Source organism: Gorilla gorilla, chromosome 20, assembly GCF_029281585.2.
Source record: "Gorilla gorilla gorilla isolate KB3781 chromosome 20, NHGRI_mGorGor1-v2.1_pri, whole genome shotgun sequence".
Classification (NCBI taxonomy): domain Eukaryota; kingdom Metazoa; phylum Chordata; class Mammalia; order Primates; family Hominidae; genus Gorilla; species Gorilla gorilla.
In genome coordinates, this window is record NC_073244.2 from 55,271,411 (window position 1) to 55,296,617 (window position 25,207).

Below are 25,207 nucleotides of genomic sequence, written 5' to 3' on the forward strand. Positions count from 1 at the left end.
GGCATGTGCTACCACACCCAGCTAATTTTCTGTTTTTTGTAGAGACGGGGTTTCACTATGTTGCCCAGGCTGTCTCAAACTCCTGCCTCAAGCAGTCCTCCTGCCTCAGCCTCCCAAAGTGCTGAGATTATGCTACAGTTAATATCCTTGTACACGTGGCTGCATGTATATGTTAGTATTGTCAGTAGACTATCTCATTTAAAGTGCAAGTAGAATTGCTGGGTCAAAGGGTATGCACATTGGGAATTTTGAGAGCCATTGCCAAATGATCTGTTCATGTCTTTATTTTTTGTTTTTGAGACAGGGTCTCCCTCTGTCACCCAGGCTGGAGTACAGTGGCATGATCATAGCTCACTGCAGCCTCAGCTTCCCAGGTTCAAGCAATTCTCCTGTCTCAGCCTCCCGAGTAGCTCAGACTACAGGCATGTGCCACCACACCCGGCTAATTTTTGTATTTCTTGTAGAGACAGAGTTTCACCATGTTGCCGAGGCTGGGCTCAAGCAATCCTTCCACCTCAGCTTCCCAAAGTGCTGGGACTACAGGTGTGAGCCACTGCGCCTGGCCCTGTTCATCTCTTTTTCACTTCTCTGTTCATTTCTTTCATTTATATGTTGAATGAATTATGGAACTCTAGTCATCTGCCAGGCACAGCTGTAGGCTGGAGATCCTGTAGTGAATAGGAAAAGCACCTGTCCTTTGGGAGCAGATATTCTAGTGGGGCAGATGACATCAGATAAAGGATGCTTGGAAGAAAAGAAAATCAGGGGTGAGGATTGGGAAGACATTGCAAAGGATACAAAATTTCATTTAGACAGGAGGAATAAATTCAAGAGATCCAATCCACAACATGGTAACTATAGTTAGTAACAATGTATACTTGAAAATTGCTATGAGGATAAATTTTCAGTGTCCTCACCACAAAAATGATAAATATGTGAAATAATGCATATGTTAATTAGCTTGATTTAGCCATTGTACAATGTATAAATATACAAAACATGTTGTACACCATAAATATATACAATTTTTATTTTTCAATTAAAAATAAAGTCAGGTGCCGGGCACAGTGGCTCACGCCTGTAATCCCAGCACTTTGGGAGGCCGAGGCGGGCAGATCACGAGGTCAGGAGATCGAGACCATCCTGGCTAACATGGTGAAACCCCATCTCTACTAAAAATACAAAAAATTAGCCAAGCGTGGTGGCGGGCACCTGTAGTCCCAGCTACTCCGGAGGCTGAGGCAGGAGAATGACATGAACCCGGGAGGCGGAGCTTGCAGTGAGCCAAGATCGCACCACTGCACTCCAGCCTGGGCGACAGAGCGAGACTCTGTCTCAAAAAAAAAAAAGTCAGGTTACAGGAATTGAGAGTGATAGAGGTCACAGAGAGTGACAGGTGGCCAGGGAAGGCCGCTTTGAGGGGATGACATTTGATCAGAGGCCTGCATGCAGTTAAGGAAGGTCAGGAAATGAGCCATCTAAAGATGCTGAAGAACGGCCAGTAAAAGACCCAAAAGTGGGAGTGGGCCTGGCTGTCCAAGGATGGTCAAGGTGGCCAGAGTGGCTGAAACAGAGCAAGGGAGGGAAAGAAGGGCAGGATTATTTAGAGACGGAGCTGTAGACAGGGCCAGTTTACATAAAGTCTTATAGGCCACGGTAAGCGTTTGGAATTTACTTCCAAATGTAACAAAGCCATTGCAGGGCTACAAACAAGCACCAGCTTGTTCCAATGAATGTTTACAAAGACTTCTCCCGTGAACAACAAAAATTAACAGTGATTGCCTATAGGGATGAGGGTTATAGACAGATGTGGGTCAGGGCTATGGGAACTTAAAAAGCATTGTTGTTTTTTTAAACCACGTAATTATTAGCTATGCGCAAAAATGTTCAATGAAAACAGTGCTGGTTGCTGTGAGGAGAATGGCCTGCAGGGGCGGAAGCAGGAGATGAGAAAGCTGGTGTCCTTGCCTGGGCAAGAAAGGATAGTGGTTCTGGAAGAGGGTGGTGCTAATAGATGAGTTGAGAAGGGTCAGGAACTGGGATCTTTTTTGAAGGTAGCGCCAAGAAATTAAACGTGGGGTGTGAGAGGAAGCATGAATCAGGGATGACTTGAAAGTCATCCTAGAGATCTGTTGTACAACAGGGTGACTCTAATTCATAACAATGTGTTATATACTTGAAACTTACTAAAATAATAGATTTTAAGTTTTCTCACACCACAAAAAAATAAGTATGTGAAATAATGCATATGTTAATTAGCTTGATTTAGCCATTCCACAATGTGTATATATATTAAAACATCATGTTATTTGCAGCATAAAAAAAGTTCTAGCGGGGAGGGGGGAGGGATAGCATTAGGAGATATACCTAATGCTAAATGACGAGTTAATGTGTGCAGCACACCAGCATGGCACATGTATACATATGTAACAAACCTGCACATTGTGCACATGTACCCTAAAACTTAAAGTATAATAATAATTAAAAAAAAAAAAAGTTCTAGAGGTTTTGGGCCTGGCCAACTGCCTGAAGACTGAGGCTTTTTTTTTTTTTGAGATGGAGTCTTGCTCTGTCGCCCAGGCTGGAGTATAGTGGCGTGATCTCGGCTCACTGCAAGCTCCGCTTCCTGGGTTCACGCCATTCTCCTGCCTCAGCCTCCCGAGTAGCTGGGACTACAGGCACCCACCACCACGCCCGGCTAATTTTTTTGTATTTTTAGTAGAGTCAGGGTTTCACCATGTTAGCCAGGATGGTCTCGATCTCCTGACTTCGTGATCCACCCGCCTCAGCCTCCCAAAGTGCTGAGATTACAGGCGTGAGCCACCACGCCTGGCCTAAGACTGAGGCTTTTTACCGGGATGAGGAAAAGTACTTTTGATGGGAAATCAACAAGCTTTGAAATTCTTAACTTTGAGATGCACGTTGGTCATCAAATAAGTGGTTGGAGTTAGGGGAAAAAGCCGGGGTTTGTAGATAAAGACTTTCTGACTTTGCGTCACAGAGTTTAGTTTAATTAATTAATTTATTTTGAGACAAAGTCTTGCACTGTCACCCAGGCTGGAATGCAATGGCACGATCTTGGCTCCCTGAAACCTCCACCTCCCGAGCTCAAGCAATCCTCCTGCCTCAGCCTCCCAAGAAGCTGGGACCACATATGCTCTAGCACACCCGGCTAATTTTTTAGAGATGAGGGTTCACTATGCTGCCTAGGCTGGTCTCAAACCCCTGGGTTCAAGCAATCCACCCCATCAGCCTCCCAAAGGCTGGGATTACAGTCACTACAGAGTTTTAAAAATACACACAAAGATCTTATGGTATGAAGAGACTCCCACGTACCCATCGCCCAATATTGACAGACATCTGCATTTCTCTTGTCTTATGTCTTCTATTTTTCCCTCCCACATATAAGCATACTTCCCGCCACCCCCTGGAGTTTTGTTTGTTTGAAGAAAATCACAGATAACCTGTCATTTTGTTAATAACTATACGAGTATGCTAAATTTTGGAGCTGCCTATTTATAGATGATATTTAAAGCTATGATTTGCTGAGATCATCTAGGCTGAGAGGTTGAAGAGAGCAGGGACTAGGCCTGAGCATCCCGCATGTAGGAGCCAGGATCCTGGAGAGGGGCTGAGATGGAGCCAGGAGTGTCAGGAGAGGGGATGACCTGGCGCCATGGGAGCAAAGGGTTCCAAAGAGAAGATAATGGACTAAGGAGCAGAGACACGGGGCAGCAGCTGGAGGCAGATGTGGGGTCCACCATGGAAAAGACATGGCTTTTGATCCCCCATCTAACTGTGTTATGGAACCTTCTCAGTATCTATAAGGAAAAATGTATAAGTACTTATTTTTCTTTATTTTTATTTATTTTCTTTTTGGGCGACGTATAACTTAAGTGTGGTAAAGTATATAAAGGGCACAGATCTTAAGTGTACCAGGTAATGAATTTTTACAAATTTATGCATCCATGTAACCGCTAATCAGAGAACATTTCCAGCACCCAGACGTCTTCCTTGTGCTCTTTCCCTGTCAATTCCCCTGCTCCAGAAGCAACCACCCATCTAACGCCTTTCAAAAACAGGCACAGAGATTCGTTGTGTCTCTTTTTGAACTTCATGCGAATGAAATCTTACAGCATGTTTTCCGTGTGTCTGGCATCTTTAGCTCTTTATGTCTGGGAAAGTCTTTTATGTCATTCTATGTAGCAGGAGTTTAGAACCAATTTTATGGCCGGGCTTGGTGGCTCACATCTGTAATCCCAGCACTTTGGGAGGCAGAGGCAGGCAGAACACATGAGGCTAGGAGTTCGAGACCAGCCTGGCCAACATAATGAAACCCCATGTCTACTAAAAATACAAAAAATTAGCTGGGTGTGGTGGAGGTGCATACCTGTAATCCCAGCTACACTCGGGAGGCCGAGGCACGAGAATTGCTTGAAGCTGAGAGGCAGAGGTTGCAGTGAGCCGAGATCACGCCACTGCACTCCAGCCTAGGTGACAGAGCGACAGATATTTTGCAGTTTGGTGAATAGTGAACTTTAAGGAAAATGGAGAATCTAAAATGCTTCTGAAAGTTCCAGTGGGATGTTTATAAGATGGGAGAAATTATAGCATGTTTGTGTGCAGATGGGAATGATAGAGGGAAAAGAGACCAGGAGACTTTGGAGCTGTTTTTTGAGGAGGTGTGAACAGGGTACAAGTGGAGAGGGGGCTAGACTTGACTTGAAGAAGGGCCAGCTCATCCTGGAAAAAGAAAGGAAAGTTTTATCATTTGACACCCCCTCCAAATTACAAAAAGCACTCTCCTGGTTTGTATATGTTAGCAGCTATTCCACACAACATAAAAGCTTAAAGCATGCCTTTGGACTGCCAGTCTGGTGTTGATGATGATGATACAGCTTCCTTTATGGACCATAATAAATAGCTGGGCTGGGCATGGTGGCTCCTGCCTGTAATCCCAGCACTTTGGGAGGCCAAGGTGGGAGGATCTCTTGAGCCCAGGAGTTTGAGACCAGCCTGGGCAACATAGTGAGACCCCCGTCTCTACAAAAAAAGAACTGAATAAATGTTAGTGATGTTTATTTTTATTCTGAGTGGATGGGGCAAGAAGGAGGGGAGAGCAGCAGGCAGTTTGGGAAGGAAGAGGAGCCTAGTGGCCTGAGCAGCCAGGACAGGGAGGAGAAGGGGAGGCCAGAAGACGGGGAGAGACTTGCAGAGTCCCCCGGGTGAGGCTTGTGGGCCTACTGACACAATGGAATACTACTGTGTAATGAAAAGGATGAGCAGCATGGCTGAATCTCACCACCATCCTGCAGAGCCCAAGACACAGATACACACCAGGGCGTGCAGCAGGGTTCCTTCCAAAGTTCAAAGTTGAACAAAAGGAATCAAGACAGGTCAGGATGGTGGTTCCTGGGATGAAGGGGGCTGTTGGCTGGGAGGGAAATGAGAGCTTTAAGGGGCTAGACACTTCTAGCTTGATCTGAGTGATGGCTACTCAGGTGAATGTATTTGAAAAAATATATTGAGATTACATTTAAAATTTGTGTGCTTTATTGTATGTTAAAATATATGTCAGTTAAAGAAAAAAAGGGGGCAGGCATGGTGGCACACAGCTGTAGTCCCAGCTGCTTGGGAGGCTGAGGCAGGAGGATCACTTGAGTGCAGGAATTCGAGGCTGCAGAGAGCTACGATTGTACCACTGTACTCCAGCCTGGGTGACAGAGCAAGACTCTGTCTCTAAAAAAAAAAAAAAAAGAGCTGGACTCAGAGCTAGACTTTGACAGGAGGGCAGTGGGAGGAATGGGAAGTGTGTGGGTGTTAGAAAGGTCCTCAAGGGCAGTTGGGGGATTTATGAAGGGGAAAGGCCCGTGACTGGCTGTATGACCCTGGGAAGCCCCTGCCCTCTCTGGACCGCCTTTCCCCCACCCAGTCCTCATGAGAGTGCAGGCAGAACAGAAATCGGAGAGGGAAGGAGCCAAAATCACCATGAGACTCAGCTCCTGGAGGACAGAGCCCTCTGATTCATGTCTGCAGCCCAGCTCCTGGCTCAGGGCCTTCAGGAAGTGTTGATTTGGTGAGGGGGGTGCAAAACCTGCCAGAAGTGGGGGCATCCAGGCCTGAGCCCCACAGTGGAGAATGAGGGCAGGCGGGCCAGGGCAGATCCAAGATAATTCAGAACACAGGATCTCTTGTATGTTCTCCTAGGTTCTCAGTCAAAAGCCCCTTTTCACTGGTTCTGACCTTGCCTCAGCTGAAATCAACATGGGATGGCTCAGCTGAAACCAACATGGGATGGCTTCAGGCCATCCCAGGCATTCAGAGGGTTCGTTTAATGACAATCACTGAGGCCCTGTCTATGTCAGGCCCTTGGTGTTGAAGACGCAATCATGAACAAAAATGAAAATACAATGTGATGGTCTCCTGAGTGTCTGAATGGGCCAGGTGGCTAAGTGCTGGGGCTCTGGGATCAGGCTGCCTGGGTCACATCCTGGCCCCAAACTGCTTTGCTATGGCTTCGGGCAGTTACCTCATCTATAAAATGGGACCAACATTGCCTACCTTGCCTCCTTTTGTGAGGTCACTTATTAAAAGGGCTTAGCGTGGTGCTTGACCCATTATTATTATTATTATTATTATTATTATTATTATTATTATTATTACTACTACTACTACTTGAGACAGGTTCTCACTTTGTCACCCAGGCTGGAGTGCAGTGGCATGACCACAGCTCACTGCAGCCTCGACTTTCCAGCCTCCTCAAGTGTTCCTCCCACCTTACCCTCCCAAGTAGCTGGGACCACAGGTGTGTGCCCCCACACCTGGCTAATTTGTTGTCGTTGTCGTTGTTGTTGTTTGAGATGGAGTCTTGCTCTGTCACCCAGGCTGGAGTGCAGTGGCATGATCTCGGCTCACGGCAAACTCCGCCTCCTGGGTTCAAGTGATCTCCTGCCTCAGACTCCCGAGTAGCTAGGATTACAGGCACACACCACCATGCCTGGCTAATTTTTGTATTTTCAGTATAGACAGGGTTTCACCATTTTGGCCAGGCTGGTCTCGAACTCCTGGCCTCAGGTGATCTGCCTGCCTCGGCCTCCCAAAGTGCTGGAATTACAGGCGTGAGCCACCATGCCTGGCCAGACCCAATATTATTATCATGATAGGGATAGGTTTATGAGGCTATAGGAGTATCAGACAGGGCCTCCTGGAGGAGGGGACATATTAGCTGAGGCCTACAGGAGGCGTAGGAAGGAGTTTGCCAGTTAAAAGGGAGTGGAGGCAAGGAAAGAGAGGTCCCAGAAGAATGAGTTTGGCAGGGGCTTTGGCAACACTGCCAGGAGGGCTTCTTGCAGGGGAAGGGTGTCAGCAATATCTGGAGGTCTCATCCAGTTCCTTTCTTGAGTCCCCGCCTTTACTCCCCAGGTGGGCTGGCGTCCAGAGGAAGGGCAGTTCGTGGCAGTGGGTGGCGGAGGCTCCAATTTAGCTCTCAGGGATGAAGGGGCGAGGCTGGCTGTGGACTTTAAGGGAAATCCAAAGATAGCTCAACAGAAAAGGATGACTCGCAGCCTGATCTTCCCCTCAAGAGGAGGGAAGCAAGAATGAATCAGCCTCTCAAGCTGGAATGAAGTTGCGGCGGGAAGTCAGTCCTCGGTTTGTGGCCCAAGGCCACTCTGCCTCTGACTCACCTTGCAGTGGGTCGGGATGGGTGTGAATCTGGGCTCTCCAGCCCGGATTCCTAGCTTCCGGCTGGGGGCCTGAGGGGAGGCCTGGCTCCTCTTGAAACCTCGGTTTCTACATCTGTGCAGTGGGGTAACGAGGGTCAGGAGAGTGGTTATGGTGACTTATAAACAGAGCTGGGCACACAGTAGGGCCTCTGGAAGTGCCAGCCCCCCTCCTTTGCCCCCTTCCCTTTCACATCCTCTCTTGAGCGGATGTGAAACGGGTATGTGGGTGGTTTGGGGAGGTTTGGGGCCTCTGTTAGTCTCTTGATGAATGAGTTGTCATCTAGATTCTGGTAAGGCATGAATAGAGGGAGAAAAGCAACAAAAAATCAGAAAAAGGGCAGCCACGCATTGTGTGTGAAAATCAGAAACAATAATAAAAATGATTCTTGGCCGGGGACAGTGGCTCACGCTTGTAATCCCAGCACTTTGGGAGGCTGAGGTGGGCAGATTGCTTGAGCCCAGGAGTTCAAGACCAGCATCTGCAACATAGTGAAACCCCATCTCTACTAAAAATACAAAAATTAGCCAGGTGTGGTGGCAGGTGCCTGTAATCCCAGCTACTTGGGGACTAAGGCAGGAGAATCGCTTGAACTCTGGAGGCGGAGGTTGCAGTGAACCGAAATCGCGCCACTGTACTCCAGCCTGGGTGACAGAGCAAGACTCCATCTCAAAAAAAAAAAAAAAAAAAAAAGATTCTCTCTCACATATTTGGTTCCTACTAAATGCCTCTGGGCTACTCCATGTTTTAATCTTCACAGCAGTTCCATGGGGAGGCAGTCCCATTTCACAGGTGAGGTAAACTGTTCAGAGGTGAAGCCACTTACCCAAGATCACACCGCCAGTGGATGGTAGAACCAGGATTTGGACCCTGATCTGTCTGAGTTCAAAGCTGTTGCTCTTTGCCTCAGATCTGGGCAGGGGACTGTTGCTGAGGACTGCCCAGCCTACAGAGTTGGGAGGGCACTTACAGGAGGAGGCCTCTGAGACAGGTTCAGACAAGGCAACAGTCTTCCACTGGACGGTCCGCCAGTTAGGAGTGTAGATATGTTTAGAGAGAAATGGCAACTTCTGGCTTTAACATTTATTACAAAGATAAGAGCAGAGGCTGGTGAGTTACACTTCTTCCTCCCCACCAGGTGCTCTCTGCAGCTCTGGAAAAATGGTGTCCTCTTTGTTGTCCCGCCAGGGGGCGCCACCTCCTGCCCCGCCCAAGCCTCATACCCAGTTCTTCAGCTCGGCCAGCGGTAACTGAAGCCTCCCAGAATCCTGGATCCGGGCCCCTAGTACCCTCTTTCCCAGGGACCCAGGAGTCCGGCCTCCAGTCGCCTCCAATTGTAACTGAGAGCTGGAGGTCGTCCATAGCAGCATAGTGAGAGTGTTTTTGATGAGGGTATGCAGAGTGGGGGTGACCATGTTCCCACCTGGGGCCTCAGGTGGGCCAAGGCCTCCCCACTTTAGCCAGCGTCCCCTCCAGCAGCCGTCAGCAAGCCAACCCACTCCAAGCCAGGGCCCCCTTTGGTCCTTGCGCTTGAGGTGCTTTGTTCAGGGCTGGGTCAGGAGTGGCAGAGACGATGTCCACCACCTCAGTACTGGGGAAAGTAGCCTGGTTCCTCCTCATGGGTCCTGGAGAGACAGAGAGACTGATGGAGAGGCAGGCCAGGAAGAGGGAGAGTGAGAGTGGGACACACCGAGGTGCAGACAGAAACCGGTGGGCAGAAGTGGGAGACAGGGGGTAGGTGTTTCCGGGCCCCGAGGCCAGGGGGCAGGAGGGCATTTAGACAGAGACATTGGATGGACAGCCAGAGAATGTGCCCAGGACAGGCAGAGAGAGAGAGAGAGAGAAAGACCAAGCAAAGAGGGAGAAGGCCATCAAGGGTCAGTGAAGGGGAGAGGGTACACCATCTTCCTTCACTGCCAGTGCAGCCCTGAACTGAGTCCTTTCCACCAGACAGTGCCAGAGCTGATGAGAAAAGGTGGCCTTGTCTCCCAGCCATCCCCCGCCCCCTTAGCCACATAGGGTGCTGGCCACAGGAACCCTTCCTCCAGGATGCCTTCCTGCCCAAGTCCCAGCCCCCTCACCAGCTACGTGGACTGCTGGCTGGGTTCTGGAAGCTGCCTCGGCCCCAGGGCAGTGCTAAGCAGCTCAGTCAGGGCATCCAGCTTCCCCGCCAGCGTGTCAATCTGTTTCTCCAGGGCCCGGTGTGAGCTGCTCAGATTCTGCTGCAGGTCATACAGGATCATGTGCATCTGGGTGGGAGGAGAGGATCAGAGGTGTCGGGGGCTGGGGTCGACCCCCACCTACTCCATAGCGTAAGGCAATGGAACCAATATTGACCACATCCTTATGGTCCTCTGAGGATTACCCTCAATAATAACTGTTACCATGTATTGACCACCTACCACTTCCCAGCTACCTGCCCAGGTGTTTCCCTATATGGTTTAAAATCCTCCTAAAAGCCACAGGGAGTGGGAATCCTGTTCCCGTCTTACAGCTGAGGAAACAGGCACGGAACAGTTAAATGACATGCCCAAAGCAGCTCCTGAAATAAGACCTAGAACATAGCAGGTGCTCATTAAATATTTCTAGCATGGATGATGCCTGACTTCCAAATCCACATAGTCTTTTACTACATTCTCTGGCTAGGATTCACTAGTTGATCCCTGAGGGTTTGTGGATTTTCTATGGAAATTCTTGAATTCTGTGTTTTTGGCTTGATAACCTTCAGAAATTACCTCCTGCCAATTCCTGCAGATCTGGGCCACTGCCTTGTCACTGAGACCTGCCATGCGGTTTTGGGGCCTGCATCTGTGACCGTGCTTACCATGGCATTGCTGCCAGGGGCCACTGTTTGAACTGTCGTGGGCTAACGAGAAAAAGCAAAGGCCACCAGATAAGCAGAAGATGCTGTGAGCCAGGCCAAGGGGGTGTTGTGACATCATTGTCCCTAAGTACTGGCGAAATCAAATGGTCTCAGCAGAAGAAGGGGGCGGGTAGCTGAGTCACGCCTTGGCCAGGCAAACTTGCCTGGAAGTCCCTGTGGCCCTGAGTACCCCTCCACAAGAGCAGCAGAGATTGAGTTTAACGGAAACAATGTCACCTGTGTCCTTGTCAGTGTTGTTCATTTTAATTGTATTGGTTTTGCCGTCTATGGGCTTGGTTTGTAAATTTGCTTTGGTTTTATTGTATGAGTTGTAGTTGGAAGGAATTTTATATCCGTCTACATGTAAGTAACTTAACAATAAAGATAATTTGAAACCAAACACTGGGGTTCTTTGTACAATTTTTTTTTCAGTTTGTAAGGGATCTGTGCCTTTCATGAATGTAAGAAACTGTGTTGCATCATTCATTCCTTCCTTCCTTCATTCAACCACAGACCTTTACTGACAGGCTGTGTGTGCCAGGCCCCTGCCAAGGTTCCCTGTTCTAGGGCCAGATTTCCCTCCCTGTGGCCCCAACCTCCCCCTTCTTCAAGACCTCCTCCCACGGGATCCTAGTACCTTGGAGATGTCCACCATGGAGTTCACTTGTTCCCGGAGCTTCCGGTGTTTCAGCCGCACCTGGCGGAACCTGTGGGAAGAAGTGGGGAGTCAGTTTTACAAGCCTGGTCCCTGAATGTAGCTGTAGCTCAGGGGAGGAATGAAGGGAGGAGAGGCACATGAAGAAACGAAACAAAGAAAAAAAGTTGTCGAAGAGCTGAAAGAGCGGGAGGGGATGCACCCTGCCTCCCCACGAGCCCCCATCCCCAGTAGAAACCCAGGTACCCAGGTCCGCAGAAACACCGAGATATGCAGAGACAAACCAGCACAGACACATAGAGTCGTGCACGGTCAGATCCAGGTGAGACCTGGATGTTGAGTGAGACCACACCTGGGTGTCCTGACCTGGACAGGCATGGACACGCACACACACAGCCTTGCAGAGAGGTGACTTGGACATGGGTGCACATGGACACGTGTGCATACAAAGCAGCCCTCACGCGTTGATGGCGGCCAGCAGCTTGCGCTGATGCCTGCGGGCAGCATGAGACTCCTTCTTGCGAGTATGTTTGTAGAACATCCAGGCTTCTTGTAGCACTCGGGCAGCGGACTCCTTCATCTGGGGGTGGGTGGCACAGTGTCCGTGGAGATAGACCCTTACGGTTCTGGGAAGGCAGGGCTAGGGCTGGGACTCTTGGGTCCTAGGGGAAGCGGGGGTGCCTGGACTCCTGCTTCTTGGAAGAGGGGTGTGCCATGGGTGCCATATGCCCATCTCACCTCTTTGGTATACTGGATATCCATCATGAAGTTGTGCACGTGCTTCTCTGCCTTGTTAAACTCCAGCTTCCGGGCCACCACGGCCACCAGCAGGGCTGTGCAGCAGACACCCTGTGGGCACAGCAGGCACTGTGGCATGAGGCTGTGCCACCGACTCCCTCCTTGAACCCGCCCAACAGCCACAGAAGGTAGGCACGACCATCCCCAGTTGACAGACAAGCAAAGAGGCTCAGAGAGGAGAGCCAAGGTCCCAGCTCAGAGTGGTGGAGCTAGAATCACAAATCGCATATGTCCGAGCCCAAATTTGACGCATAGTATTCACACCCGCAGGATGGCCTCTTGAATGAAGGATAGGATTGGAGGAGTGAGAGGAAGGCTGGGTTCTGAGCCAGGGGCAGGCCTCTGGGTCCTCAGTGCTCATGTGGTCAGCCATTGCATTGTGGAGGGCGACCATCCTTCTCCCACTCCCACAACCTCTTCCTAGCTCCAGCCCTGTCTTCTCTCTCCTGGACCATCTCCAGCCTCTCACTCATCCTCCCCTAACCCCCTTGGTCGCCTCTAATCTCCTAGGCTTCCACTGGCCTGAACTTCTCAGCCTGGCTCCCAATGCCTCCCAAGGTCTATGCCTCCCACCTGGACAACTCAGCCCTGGCTCCATGCTGCCTGCCCTCCCTGAGCACCTTCCTCCGAACACTCATTCTCCTCCCTTCCTTCTCCCAGTGCTCCTGGCCCTTCAAGGCCTTGGCAATTCCTAGCTGCTTGTGGCATCTGCTCGCCTGTCCCCAAGTTAGAATGAATCTTCCTAGGAAGCATCCCCCACCCTATAGTTTCAGCTCTTGATCACTCAGAACAACTTCCAGTCACAAATGCTGGCTCCAGGGGACTGCCTGGGTTCCAAGCCCAGCTCTGAGCAAGTTATTTAATCTCTCAGTATTTCAGTGCCTCATCTGTGAAATGGCCTCACAGGGTTACTAGGTGGATTTCATGAATTACCCCTGGCAAGTGTGTAGGGCAGAGACTGGCACAGAGTATGTGCTCCGGAAAAGTAAGCTTTTATGGCCCAACCATGCCATGGAGCCTTTCTTCCAGGAGCAGGCTGTGAGCTCAAGTGCGCATCACCCTATCTCTCCAGGTTTCTGTTTCTCCTTTTGTCAAATGAGGGAGGAGGTCCTGAGCGGTGCTGCAGGTCCCTAACTGAGTCTCTGCCCCTCTTCCCTTGCTCCAAAGACTCACCACTGGGGGAGTGGAGGTCACCACATCCTTCACCTGTGCACCTAGGGATTGGGGGATGAATATGTCCTTCCTAGGCCCACATCTGGGCTAGGTGCTGGTGGCTTAGGTCCCCGAGGGTGAGGGGAACCCGATCTTGTAGGGAGGTGAAGGCCAAGGCATTAGGTGCTAGTCTCTAGAGGGGGCCATGGCTGGGTGGGAGGACCTGAGTGACTGGGTCTATGGAGGGAAGAAGGTGGATGTCAGGGTTCAGGAAGAGGCTGACTCAGGCTGCAGAGCCTCTGCCTCATCCTTGAGGGCAACAGGAGCTGGTGTGGGGTGGCTGGATGCCTGGCCACCCCTAGACCTGTTTACTGAGCACCTCCTGTGGGCTGGGCACTGTTGGAAGCACTTTACGTAGTTGGACCCATTTAATCATCTCAGCAAGCCCATGAGGAGCATCAGCATCCCCATTTTATGGATGAGGAAAGTGAGGCCCCGAGAGATCACGTGGCTCGCCTGAGCTCCCCAGCCAGGAAGTGGCAGCCACAGGATTCAGACCCAGGTAGCCTGGCCCCACAGGTATGCACTTGATAACTGGACTCTACACCCTTGGTGGAGGCTGGGAGACGATTTCCGAGTTCTGGAAGAAAATGGGGCTGCGAAGTCAGGAGCCTGGGTCCCTGAGGAGGATAAGGGCTGGGGCCCTAGGTTCTAGAGAAAGCAAGGACTTAGGGGCTGGATTCCTAGGTCTGATTTTTTATTTTATTTTTTAAGAGACAGGGTCTCACTCTGCCACCCAGGCTGGAGTGCAGTGGTACGATCATAGCTCACTGTAACCTCAAACTCTTGGGCTCAAGTGATCCTCCCACCTTGGCCTCCCAAAATATTGGGATTACAGGTGAGTATCTTGTTCTTGAAGAGAGAATGGGGCTGTGGGGGCCCCAGACACTCAAGTTTCTCAGGAGCTGTCCCTGAGAGCCTGTGTTGAACCCATTTAATCATGGCTTCCTGGGGCCAGAGGATGACCAGTTTGGGATACGGATCATGTCCCCAAGGCAGCTGTACTCACCATGACTCCAGTGCATAGGCAGACGATCTTGCCCCACATGGTGCCCGGCACCACGTCACCATAGCCGATGGTCAGGAATGTGATAGGGATCAGCCAAAGTGTGTCTGAAAGGTGCCCAGTGGCATTAACAGCCTGCCTATGGGGAAGGGTAGGTTAGTTCTAAAACCCCACCATGGAGGTTTCCATGATATTCACTCCCCTTCCCTCTATACCCTCCCGTCCCCTTCCCTCTGGTTCCCTCCCTTCCCCTCCCAGTATACACCCATAGTTCTAAGAATCACCTGGACAAAAAGCCATTAAGTTCTGAGCTTTGGAAAGCCTGTATGGCCTCCTCTCTGCTGTGTGACCTGGGCAAGTTGCTTAGCCACTCTGGGATTTGAGACTGGGTCTGGCCAATCCCAATGCCGGTATGGTCTCAGCTAGGCTACCCGGGCTGCTGTAGCATTCAGAGCATGTGGTTGAGGGTGGAGAGTCGAGAGGGGGCCAAAACCCAGTCAGACCCTGACTGGTGGCTACATCCACCCAGAGGAAGGGGTATATTTTTCTAATTTCCACAAAGATGCTGTGTGGTCCAGAAGTGGCCCTATCAGGACCAAAAAGGACTCTATAAAGGCTTGGTGGGACTCGGCCTTCCTTTCCCCTCACTTCACAGAGGAGACATTTAAGTCCAGCCATGGAAGGGGTTGAAACATTGAGATTTGTCTAACTTTGTCCACAGGCCCCTTGCCCCAAGATCAGCAGGGAAAGCTTCATTCATGAGGGCCCCTGACACCCCAGACCCACCGGGTTAGAGTTTCTAGGAGTGAAGATGGAATCTGCACTGTTCACAAACCCCACCCCCTCATTCCGAAGTACATTCTAGTTTCAGGACTTCTGCCTTGGAATTTGGAACTTTGACTTCCTCCCCATTCTCCCATCATTCAATTGAGGAACATGGTGGGGGGATCATTCATTAATCCTGATTCTGACCAATTTCCCAATTGTGAAAACTAAGATCCTGGAAGGTGAAGGAGTTTAAAATCATGACAGAGGGCGGGCATGGTAATCCCAGCACTTTGGAAGGCTTAGGCAGGAGGATCACTTGAAATCAAGAGTTCAAAACCAGCCTGGGCAACATGGTAACGTGGTCTCTACTAAAAATACAAAAACTAGTCAGGCATGGTGGCGCACATCCGTAATCCCAGCCACTCGGGAGGCTGAGGCATGAGAATCGCTTGAAGCCGGGAGGCAGAGGTTGCAGGGAGCAGAGATTGTGCCACTGCATGCTAGCCTGGATAATTGAGACACCAGATCAAAAAAAAAGAACTGCCAGGGAGACTACAGATGGTGAAACGTGACACGCATTTTTCAGATGAGGAAACTGAGGCTCAGAGAGGAGAGATCTAAAGCCAGATCTTCTCATTCTCCTCCTGCCCTGAAGGATCTTTGCCACATACACTAGACCAGAGGTTCTCAACCTTGGTTGGGCCATAGAATCACCTGGAGGGCTTGCTAAAGCTGATTGCTGGCCCTACCCTCCAGGATTCAGTAGGTCTGGAAGGGACCTGAGAGTTTTCATTTGCAAGTTCTCAGGTGATGCTGCTGGTCTTGAAATCACACTTTGAGGACCACTGGCTGAGATCACTCCCAACCTCTTTCTCTGTAAGGGATAGAAATTGAGGCACGGCATCGGGTTACACAGTATCTAGCTGGCAACCAGGATCTAGTTCCAATTCCCTGCTTGGAATTATTTTCCAGAGCAGTTCCAAATCATCCCCTTCTTAGGATCACAAAAAGCACCTACCTACAGTGCATTCCGTGCTAATTGGGAAAATATGTCCCCTTCCTCCAAGGCAGAGGCAACCCTTTAGGCAGGTCCCAGAGATAGGTTCGGAGACCGAACAGATGGCCTGTAAACCTGAGGCAGAAGTCAGGCAGCCGGAAGGGAAGGGCTTTCTAGGGTCTGTGTGTGCGTTTGGGGAGACTGAAGGCTGCAGGTGGAGGATTGGCTGGGGGCTTGTCTGTTGGTTCCTCTCAGCCCAGTTGATGGGAGTGTGGGCAAATTTCAGCCAGCAAGAGGAGAAGGGGTCAAAGTGTGAACTTTCTCCACTGCTTGGTCCTAGGGGGCCTCAACCTGCACCGCGGCACAGGACGGCCGCCGTGGCTGTCCGGGGTTCCCCGCTGCGCATTTATGCCTCCAGCACCCTCACCTCTCGGCCACGGACAGCACCCAGGCGGTGGTCAGCCAGAGGCCAAGCGTGAGGCCGAGCAGCAGGCGGCCAGGGTGCGTGTTCATGTAAAGCTTGGCCACGAACCAGTGGCGGAAGCGGACTTGATTGAGAGCGCCGATGCTGCGGTAGGAAGCGTTGAGCAGGACGCCGCTGCGCAGGAGCACGGCGCGGGGCACCAGGTAGAGACGCAGCAGCATGGCCAGGGACAGCAGCGCTTCCCCTTGGCCCAGGAATCCCGGCCAGGGCTGCGGGGAGGTCAGCGGCCCCCCTAAATCCTGCACGCACGGCGGGCCCCGCACGGGCGCCGGGTGCAGCCCACACACCACCAGCTCCAGCACGATCTGCGCCGCCTGCCGCCCGGTCAGCGCCACGCGCCAGTCCCGCAGCCCGTTGTCGGTCATGAACAGCTGCCGGGAAGGGGCCAAGAAGGGAGGGGTCAGGAGCAGGTCAGGCGCAGGTCAGGCTGCGGCCCGCGCCTGCCTGCGCCCTGAGATAAGTGGGGTGTGCCCGCCTGGCCAGGAGGGAGGGAGATAGTGCAGGGCGGGAGAGGGATAGGGAGGGAGCGGGACAGGACTTGAGGAAGACATCTTTCCACTTTTTCCTCCTTCCGCACCACCCACCCCACTAGTTTCAGCCCACTTCCAGCCTTTGAACACTGACTGAGCGCCGACTGTGTGCCTGACATTGTTCTATGTGCTAAGGATACACAGTGAACCCAACAGACCCCCCTGCCTCCCTAGAGCTTGCGTTCCACATGCCTGGAGCTCGCTCCTACTCCCCTTTCGGTTGACACGCGTAATAACTGTAATAATAATATCAGCAATAACAAAGCCATGAGCCAGGCGCGATGGCTTACGCCTGTAATCGCAGCACTTTGGGAGGCTGCGGTGGGTGGATCACTTGAGGTCAAGAGTTCGAGACAAGCCTGGCCAACATGGTGAAACTCCATCTCTACTGAAAAATACAAAAATAAGCCGGGCATGGTGGCGCACACCTATAGTCCCAGCTTCTGGGGAGTCTGAGGTAGGAGAATCACTTGAACCCGGGAGGCAGAGGTTGCAGTGAACCGAGGTCACGCCACTGCACTCTAGCCTGGGTGACAGAGCGAGACTCCATCTCAAAATAAACAAAACAATAACAAAATCAGCATGTACTGGGCACCATGGATACACCAGGCACTGCTCTATCCCGTTTATATGTTGTGACTTAGTAAATGCTCACAACCCAGTGAGATTGATATTATTATTGCCCCCATTTTATAGATGTGGAAACTGAGGCCCAGGTCCCTTCCATGGGCAATGGCGCACTGGGCTACATGCTACTTAGCTACTCTATGATAAGATGATAATGTGCACTGTTTACTGAGCACCTCTTATGTGCCAGGCACTGCTCAGAGAATTGCCACACATGGCCAATAATCCCCATTTTACATGCAAAGTTATGATAGGAGAGGGGGAAGAGGGGAAAGGGAATGGAGCAACAGGATCTGGGGCAATGGGGCAATAGGGGATGGGATGTGTCTGGGTGAGACCCAAGGTGGGGTATGGATGGGGAGGGCTCCTGGGTCTGGGGCAAGAGGGAGGTTATTGGCACAGAGATAGGGTGATTAAGAGTGGGCACCCCTGGGACCGGACCAGGTGCAGTGGCTCAAGCCTGTAATCCTAGCACTTTGGGAGGACAAGGTGGGCAGATTGCTTGAGCTCAGTAGTTGGAGACCAGCCTGGACAACATAGTGAAACCCCGTTTCTACTAAAATACAAAAAAATTAGCTGGGCGTGGTGGCATCTGCCTGTAGTCGCAGCTACTTGGGAGGCTGAGGCATGAGAACTGTTTGAATCCAGGAGGTGGAGGTTGCAGTGAGCAGAGATCGTGCCACTCCACTCTAGCCTGGGCAACAGAGCAAGACCTTGTCTCAAAAAAAAAAAAAAAAAAAAAAGGAGTGGGCACCCCTAGGACCTTAGGTTGCTTGAGGACTGGATTGGGGATGCAATGTTGGAGCACAGAGATCTGGGAAGCTGAGTGCCTGGGAGCAGAGTGGACAGAGGCCTGGGGGCAGAAGCAGGGCTGCAAGGGCGCTCTCAGCATCCGTGAGTGTGCAAGGAGGGGACTGGGGACTATAGGGGAAGAGCGGGGTTGGTTGGGGAGGCTCTGCCTGTCTGCTCATGGTTCATCCCATCTGGGTAGGTGAGGGTGTGGACGCAGCATCTAGGGCAGAATAACTTCTTACTCAGATCAGGAGGAGGAGGAGGGTGGAAAGTGTGAGTTGGCAGGGCGCTGAGGGGGTTGGAGGGAGCAAGGCTTAGGGGCGGGGCCTGCCCTACCTGGACCTCTTTGGCATGAAAGGCCACGATGAGGCAGAGGAGTAAGAAGGTGGAAATGCTGATCATGCATTTAACCAGGAACAGGTAGAGCGCCCACTGTCAGGGGGGACAGAAAAAAGGGTGTGAGATCCCAGGTCTCCCTCCACCTGGCCCTCCACCTTTCCTTCAAAACCACCATTTTTTTTTTTTCAATTTCCAATTTTCCTAGCCTCCTTCCCCTGCAAATCAGTCCCTCTTGATGTGTCGGTTCTGGAGAAGTCTCAAAACCATCATCTGGGCCCAGTGCGGTGGCTCACACCTGTAATCCCAACACTGGGAGGCCGAGGGAGGTGGATAACCGAAGGTCGGGAGTTTGAGACCCCCTGGCCAACATGGTGAAACCCAGTCTCTACTAAAAAAACAAAAATTAGCTGGGTGTGTAATCCCAGCTACTTGGGAGGCTGAGGAACCAGAATCTCGAACCCAGGAGGTGGAAGTTGCAGTGAGCTGAGAGATCGCGCCACTGCACTCCAGCCTGGGCAACAGAGCGAGTCTCCGTCTCGAAACAAGCAAGCAAGCAAACAAACAAACAAAAAAACACCATCATCTGGTCCCCAAGAATGCTCTCTTTCTCCCCAACAGGACAACCCTGTCCAGATGCTGGTGTCTACCCTCTTCCTCAGCTCTTCTCCCAAGACCCATACCCATGAAGGGGGACCTTGAAACTCACATTCCTTCTTATTCCTGTCCCATTTCACATCAAAAATAGTTCTTCAGGTGTGTGTGTGTGTGTGTGTGTGTGTGTGTGCGTGTGTGTGTGTGTGTGTGGTGTCTAGAAAAAGACATCTAGCCTCTAGAGAGGCTACCCACCTGGTGTTGCCCTAGAAACCAACTTCAATCAACCCCAACCCCAGATCTGGAAGAATGTAGAAACTACCATTCAATCCTCAAAGACTGAGTCACACCCTTCTCTGCTCTCATCCGGAGGGCTGAGTCCCTGAGACCCAGCCTCAGCTCTGAGACAGCCCCCTCGGTTCTGCCCCCCTGCAGCTCCCCACCCCCACCCCTCTCTTCTGGCTCTAAGCCCAGGGCAGATCTGGCCGGAAGCACAGGGCCTCCAGAAACCACGGAGAAGTTGTTCCTTTTTTTTTTTCCTCTCTTTGTGTGGCACAACCTTGGAGGAATCTAGAATTCTGGAGAGAGGGATTTAGAGGGGACTGGGACTGTTGGATTTCCTAAGAGGGGTTGGTCCCTGCCTGGCGGGTATTTGCAGGGGGAGGGGACCACCTGGGCGTCCTTACAAAGCATTGCACCTGTTTCTCCTAAGAGGGCTGCCAGCTCCCCTGGCTGGGCCAGCATCCCGCCTCTGAGCAGGGGAAGAGGGCCAGTTTCCTGCCCCAGGGGCCTGCTCCCCAACCCCCTATCAGAACAATAGTGCTGTTGTCACCAGCCCTCCCCCACCTTCTATGGCTCCCTGGTTCCCTGCCTCTTTCTTCAGTCTGTCTTAACTGCCCACACCACTAGACAACAAGCTCCCTCCTCACACTGCAATTTGCTTCCCTGGTGGTCCTCTCTACTTTTCCATTTCCTCTTCCCCCAAATCCCGGACCTGTCTGCACTTGGGCCTGTACTCTGTTCTCTGAATTTCCCTGTCTCTAGGGATGGTTGTTGCTGTCTTTCTATGTGTTTTGAGGGTCTTTGTTTCTATTGTCTCTTTTTTTTTCTGAGACGGAGTCTTGCTCTGTCACCCAGGCTGGAGTGCAGTGGCGCGATCTTGGCTCATTGCAAGCTCCGCCTCCCGGGTTCACACCATTCTCCTGCCTCAGCCTCCCGAGTAGCTGGGACTACAGGCACACGCAGCCATGCCTGGCTAATTTTTTGTGTTTTTAGTAGAGATGGGGTTTCACCGTGTTAGCCAGGATGGTCTCGATCTCCTGACCTCGTGATCCGCCCATCTCGGCCTCCCAAAGTGCTGGGATTACAGGCGTGAGCCACCGCGCCCGGCCCTCTATTGTCTTTTCTAACGCCGTGTGTGTATCTCTCACTGGTGGATTTCTCAGTAGCTTGATAGCCCTATTTGTCTTTCTCTTTAGCTGTACCTCTCTATCTTTCTGCATTTTTGTCTCCATCTCTCTTTTTCTCTCCATGTATCTCTGTGTCTCTGTCTCTCTCTGTACCTCTCCCCATCCCTCCTCCTCCACCCCACCTGGTGCTTTTGGATACCTCTATCCAGTTCCCTTGGACTCCCTAGGGTTTTGCACCTGCCTCTCTGCCAGCCCCTCCCCCTGGGGAGCAGGTGTCTGGGTCCTTGCAGAAATGAGCTCATTAGATTGAGATGGAGGTGGTGAGGGGCGGCGGATGTTATTAAGAGAGTCCTCAAAAGGGGACTGAGGAGCTGTGGCTCAGGCCTGTAATCCCAGCACTTTGAGGCAGGATTGAGGATTGCCTGAGTCCAGGAGTTCAAGACCAGCCTAGGCAACAAAGCAAGGTCCCATCTCTACATAAAATAAAAAGGGTGGAGGGTGACCCTTAGGGTCGTGTATTTTAACCCTCACCCCAATTTACAGATGGGGAAACTGAGGTTCAGAGGGTTGTAACAGCTTCCCCAAGGTCCCACTGACAGAGGCAGTGGCCTGGCCATGGTGGAGGGAAGGAAGAAATGAGGGGTGAGAAAGCAGAGGGGGGAAGTGGGGTAGGATGGACCCCGTCTCTTCCCATCTGCCAGGGTCACTGTGTTCCCACCTCGGCTGCTGGGTGCGGTGCTTCGGCGTGGGAGCGGCGGGCAGGCCCCGGCCATGCTTCCTGTTGGCATGGACTTCGGCGGCCCCACCCCCTCAGTGCCCGCCGCCGGCCAGAGGAAGCTGCTTGCCTGACCCTCCATGTGGCTCCTGGTCACTTCAGAGCTGCCCACCACCCCCTCCAGATCCAAGTCGGAACATCAGACCCTCAGGAATCTACCCAATCTTCAAATCAGTGTCCGCATCTGGCCCTACCAGCCCAGTTCCACAACCCTTCCGCCAGAGAGGTCTCCAGCCCCTCCTTTCCTGTTGAGCAAGTCTGTTCTCCCCTCAAGCCACTTATTCCAACCCTTGTCCTTGATCTGCCCCATCACTGGCCTGACCAGGGCTGGAATGTGACGGGAGCCTGCTGAGACCTGCCCTGACCCCACTTTCCCCTTTCTTCCCTACTCACCACTCATCTTCGGAGTCAGCCCCTCTTCCCCAAAGACAATCAAAACCCCCTTCTCCTTAAGACTCAGGAATCCAGGACCCAGCCCCCTCCTCTCCTGGTACCTAGGAGTCCAGGCCACTGTAAGCCTACCTCTCCACTATTTCCCTGACTAATCAGCATGCAGATTTGGGGAGAAATTGAGCTTGTTAACAGGGGAGACTGGGTTGGGGTTGGTGGGGGGAGGCAGGTCGGGGGAGAGGTTTGTTTCTCATTTCCCATCCCCACCCCCAAGGCAGTTTTTTCTGTCCTTTGCATCTAAGGCACTGGGTAAACATTAGAGGTTAGATAAGGACCAAAGAGCTGCCGCCTACTGGAAGAACTTTGTCTTTCCTCCACTCTCCCTTCACCAAACCTGGGGCTACCTCTCCCCTTATTGGCTCTTGGGGGGCTTGAGTGTCTGATCAGCCACCCTCTGGCCTCCAGGGGTCCTGGACCTCTGGCCGTCTAATGGCAACATCTTCAAAGACTGAAACACTGAAACAAATATTCCCCTCCTTTTGCAGAGAAGGACTCCAGCAACTGTCTCCTGGGAGCACCCAGGAGTCCCAGCCAAAGCCCCTCCTCCCTCAGACCCAAGAGTCTAGGCCCCCAACCTCTCCTCCCTCAGACCCAGGAGTCCAGACCCCAGCCCCTCCTCCCTCAGACCCAGGAGTCCAGGCCCTCAGTCCCTCCTCCCTCAGACCGACGAGTCCAAGCCCCCAGCCCCTCCTCCCTCAGACCCACGAGTCCAAGCCTCCAGCCCCTCCTCCCTCAGACCCAGGAGTCCTGACCACCAGCCCCTCCTCCCTCAGACCCAGGAGTCCAGACCCCCAGCCCCTCCTCCCTCAGACCCAGGAGTCCAGGCCCTCAGTCCCTCCTCCCTCAGACCCACGAGTCCAAGCCCCCAGGCCATCCTCCCTCAGACCCAGGAGTCCAAGCCCCCAGCCCCTCCTCCCTCAGACCCAGGAGTCCTGACCCCAGCCCCTCCTCCCTCAGACCCAGGAGTTCTAACCTCCAGCCCCTCCTCCCTCAGACCCAGGAGTCCAAGTCCCCAGTCCCTCCTCCCTCAGACCCAGGAGTCCTGACCCTCAGCCCCTCCTCCCTCAGACCCAGGAGTCCTGACCCTCAGACCCTCCTCCCTCAGACCCAGGAGTCCTGACCCCCAGCCCCTCCTCCCTCAGACCTAGGAGTCCCAGCTCCCAGCCACCATGCCCCACTCACCGAGCACCCCCCGAACCACAGCATCTCTGCATGCAGCACCATGAGTCCAATGCCAGTTCCCGCCAGCACCAGCGCCCAGCCGGCCAGAGACTTCTCCTGCTCCAGCAAGCGCTTTCGGCGTCTCAAGGCCCCCAGGCCAAGCACCACATCCCCGCCCATGGCCCCCGGGGTCTTGGGGCTCAGCCAGCTTCCTGCCCAGGGTCCCCCACCTCGCAGCACGCACAGGGCAGCCACTGTGGCTTGCAGGTCGTCAGCCTGCTCTGCTGGCTCTGGGACTTTTGCTCTGAGGCACAGCAGAGCCCTGTGCCCTCTGGGGAGTGGTGACGGCCAGGCAGGGCGGGGAGGGGCAGGGGAGGCCCCAGGGTAGGGGGAGGCTCCCCAGCTCCCCCTTTTGAGAATAAGGAGGGGCTAGGGTGTGTCTTGGGGCAGAGCAAGAAAGAGACGTCCATCCACGTGGATAAAGACACACACAGACACACGATGGGCTTTGTCACACACAATGGTCTGTACCTTGTGACACACACCTCTACTCACCACACCCAGACACCGAAGGACACTCCACAGCCCAAGATGGAGACTAACACACCAGGGCACACAACACAACCTACACAGAGTGACTCACAACTCCCAGCAAGCTCTGAAACCCACAGCCACACCCAGACACCACACACATGGTGTGACACACACCAGCACTTAGCAAGCAGGCAGTATCTCGTGGCACACACAGCCACCCAAACACCGTCCACACACAGGCACAAATATTACACTCAAAGTTGTCACAACTTTCTCTGACACAAAGAGCCACACCCAGACACCACAAATAGGACGATGCACACCTGTGGCCCTCACTACATACACCAGGTGTTACACAAACACACAATATATATTAAAGTAGTGACGCCCTGATGCCACACACCACACACCTACACAAACACTGTGCAGTCCCAGTTTCCTAAACACTACACACCCTTGGAACGAAACCCAATACGTGTAGACACACAACATTTAGGGACGCACCTATAGTAGCCCCCAATCACCCAGACCTAGAGAATTGCACGTACATTGTGGCGCCTGTTGACTCGAACACAAGTGCTCGCAGTGATGATTCAAAACACACACCGATTCAGCGTGCTCTGATGTGTGATGCGATTCAAATGTATGGTCAGAGGACAAGCTGAGTGGATGCATGCAGAGACCTACAAGGTACAGCGACACACGGAGAAACCCAAGAAGCACATGCCTCAAGCAAGATGATTCTGGTATATTCTGGCCACACAGGACAATGCCCAGGATGATGCCCCGGGGGAGGGGGAGGGGGTTGGACCTTCATAGACCCCAGTGCCCAAATGCAACATATGGCTGGGTGCAGTGGCTCATGCCTGTAATCCCAGCAGTTTGGGAGGTTGAGGTGGGAGGATTGCTGGAGCCCAGGGGTTTGAGACCAGCCTGGGCAACATAGCAAGATCCTATCTCTAAAACAAGCAAAAACAAAAAAACAAACGCAACATACACCATCACCTCTGAGCCATGAGCCACACCCAAACATGACATACAATACCTCCACACAACCCAACACATTATATTCCAACATGCGTGGCCACACAACAACATACACGGAGTAATACACCAGCACACAGTATCACAAAACGCATAGACACAACGTTTCCCAACACACCCAACCTTCTACAAATGACCACGTGTCCCATAAAACACCAGATGTCACCACTCACTGATACCACTGACACTGAGGTCTACCGCCACCCACACAACACCAGCATCGGGGGAGGGGGGTGTATCCTCTGACACAACATAACACACAGCTACACAAACACAAGACACTTGGGGTGGTTGGCACTCAGGGTGGGTGCTGGGGGCTGAGAAGGAAGAGGCCCCCAACAGGGACATGGACCCTGACGTGAGATACAGCAAATGCCAGTGTGGAATGTGCACGGTGACTCTCAGAGCAACACACGACATAGGACATCACCATGTGTCGCAGCACGAGCC

General features: G+C 52.3%; 1 protein-coding gene across 4 annotated transcripts; it reads right to left on the minus strand.

The window, feature by feature from the left end:
• Positions 1-8,790: 8,790 nt before the first annotated feature.
• Positions 8,791-24,924, minus strand: KCNN4 (potassium calcium-activated channel subfamily N member 4). 4 transcript variants are annotated; one of them, XM_055369617.2, is made up of 9 exons: positions 23,725-24,924; positions 18,791-18,886; positions 16,449-16,876; positions 14,260-14,391; positions 11,979-12,089; positions 11,702-11,820; positions 11,223-11,292; positions 9,804-9,971; positions 8,791-9,347 (listed from the first exon to the last, which is right to left on the minus strand). In XM_055369617.2, the coding sequence occupies exons 2-8, from the start codon at positions 18,858-18,860 to the stop codon at positions 9,807-9,809; spliced, it is 1,095 nt and encodes a 364-aa protein (XP_055225592.1). In that variant the 5' UTR covers positions 18,861-18,886; positions 23,725-24,924; the 3' UTR covers positions 8,791-9,347; positions 9,804-9,806. The 4 variants fall into 4 exon arrangements, with proteins under 4 accessions (XP_055225592.1, XP_004060931.1, XP_055225590.1 ...); XM_004060883.4 differs by having other exon boundaries at positions 14,260-14,395; positions 23,201-24,924; XM_055369615.2 differs by having other exon boundaries at positions 14,260-14,395; positions 23,725-24,920.
• Positions 24,925-25,207: the final 283 nt, after the last annotated feature.

Coding starts and splice junctions, on each gene's coding strand:
- KCNN4 (XM_004060883.4), bottom strand. CDS start 23,359: ATGGGCGGGGATGTGGTGCTTGGCCTGGGGGCCTTGAGACGCCGAAAG. Junction 16,877..18,790: donor TTCATGCCAAAGAGGTCCAG/GTAGGGCAGGCC, acceptor CCTTCCCGGCAG/CTGTTCATGACCGACAACGG. Junction 12,090..14,259: donor GCCTATGCACTGGAGTCATG/GTGAGTACAGCT, acceptor CTGTGCCCACAG/GGTGTCTGCTGCACAGCCCT.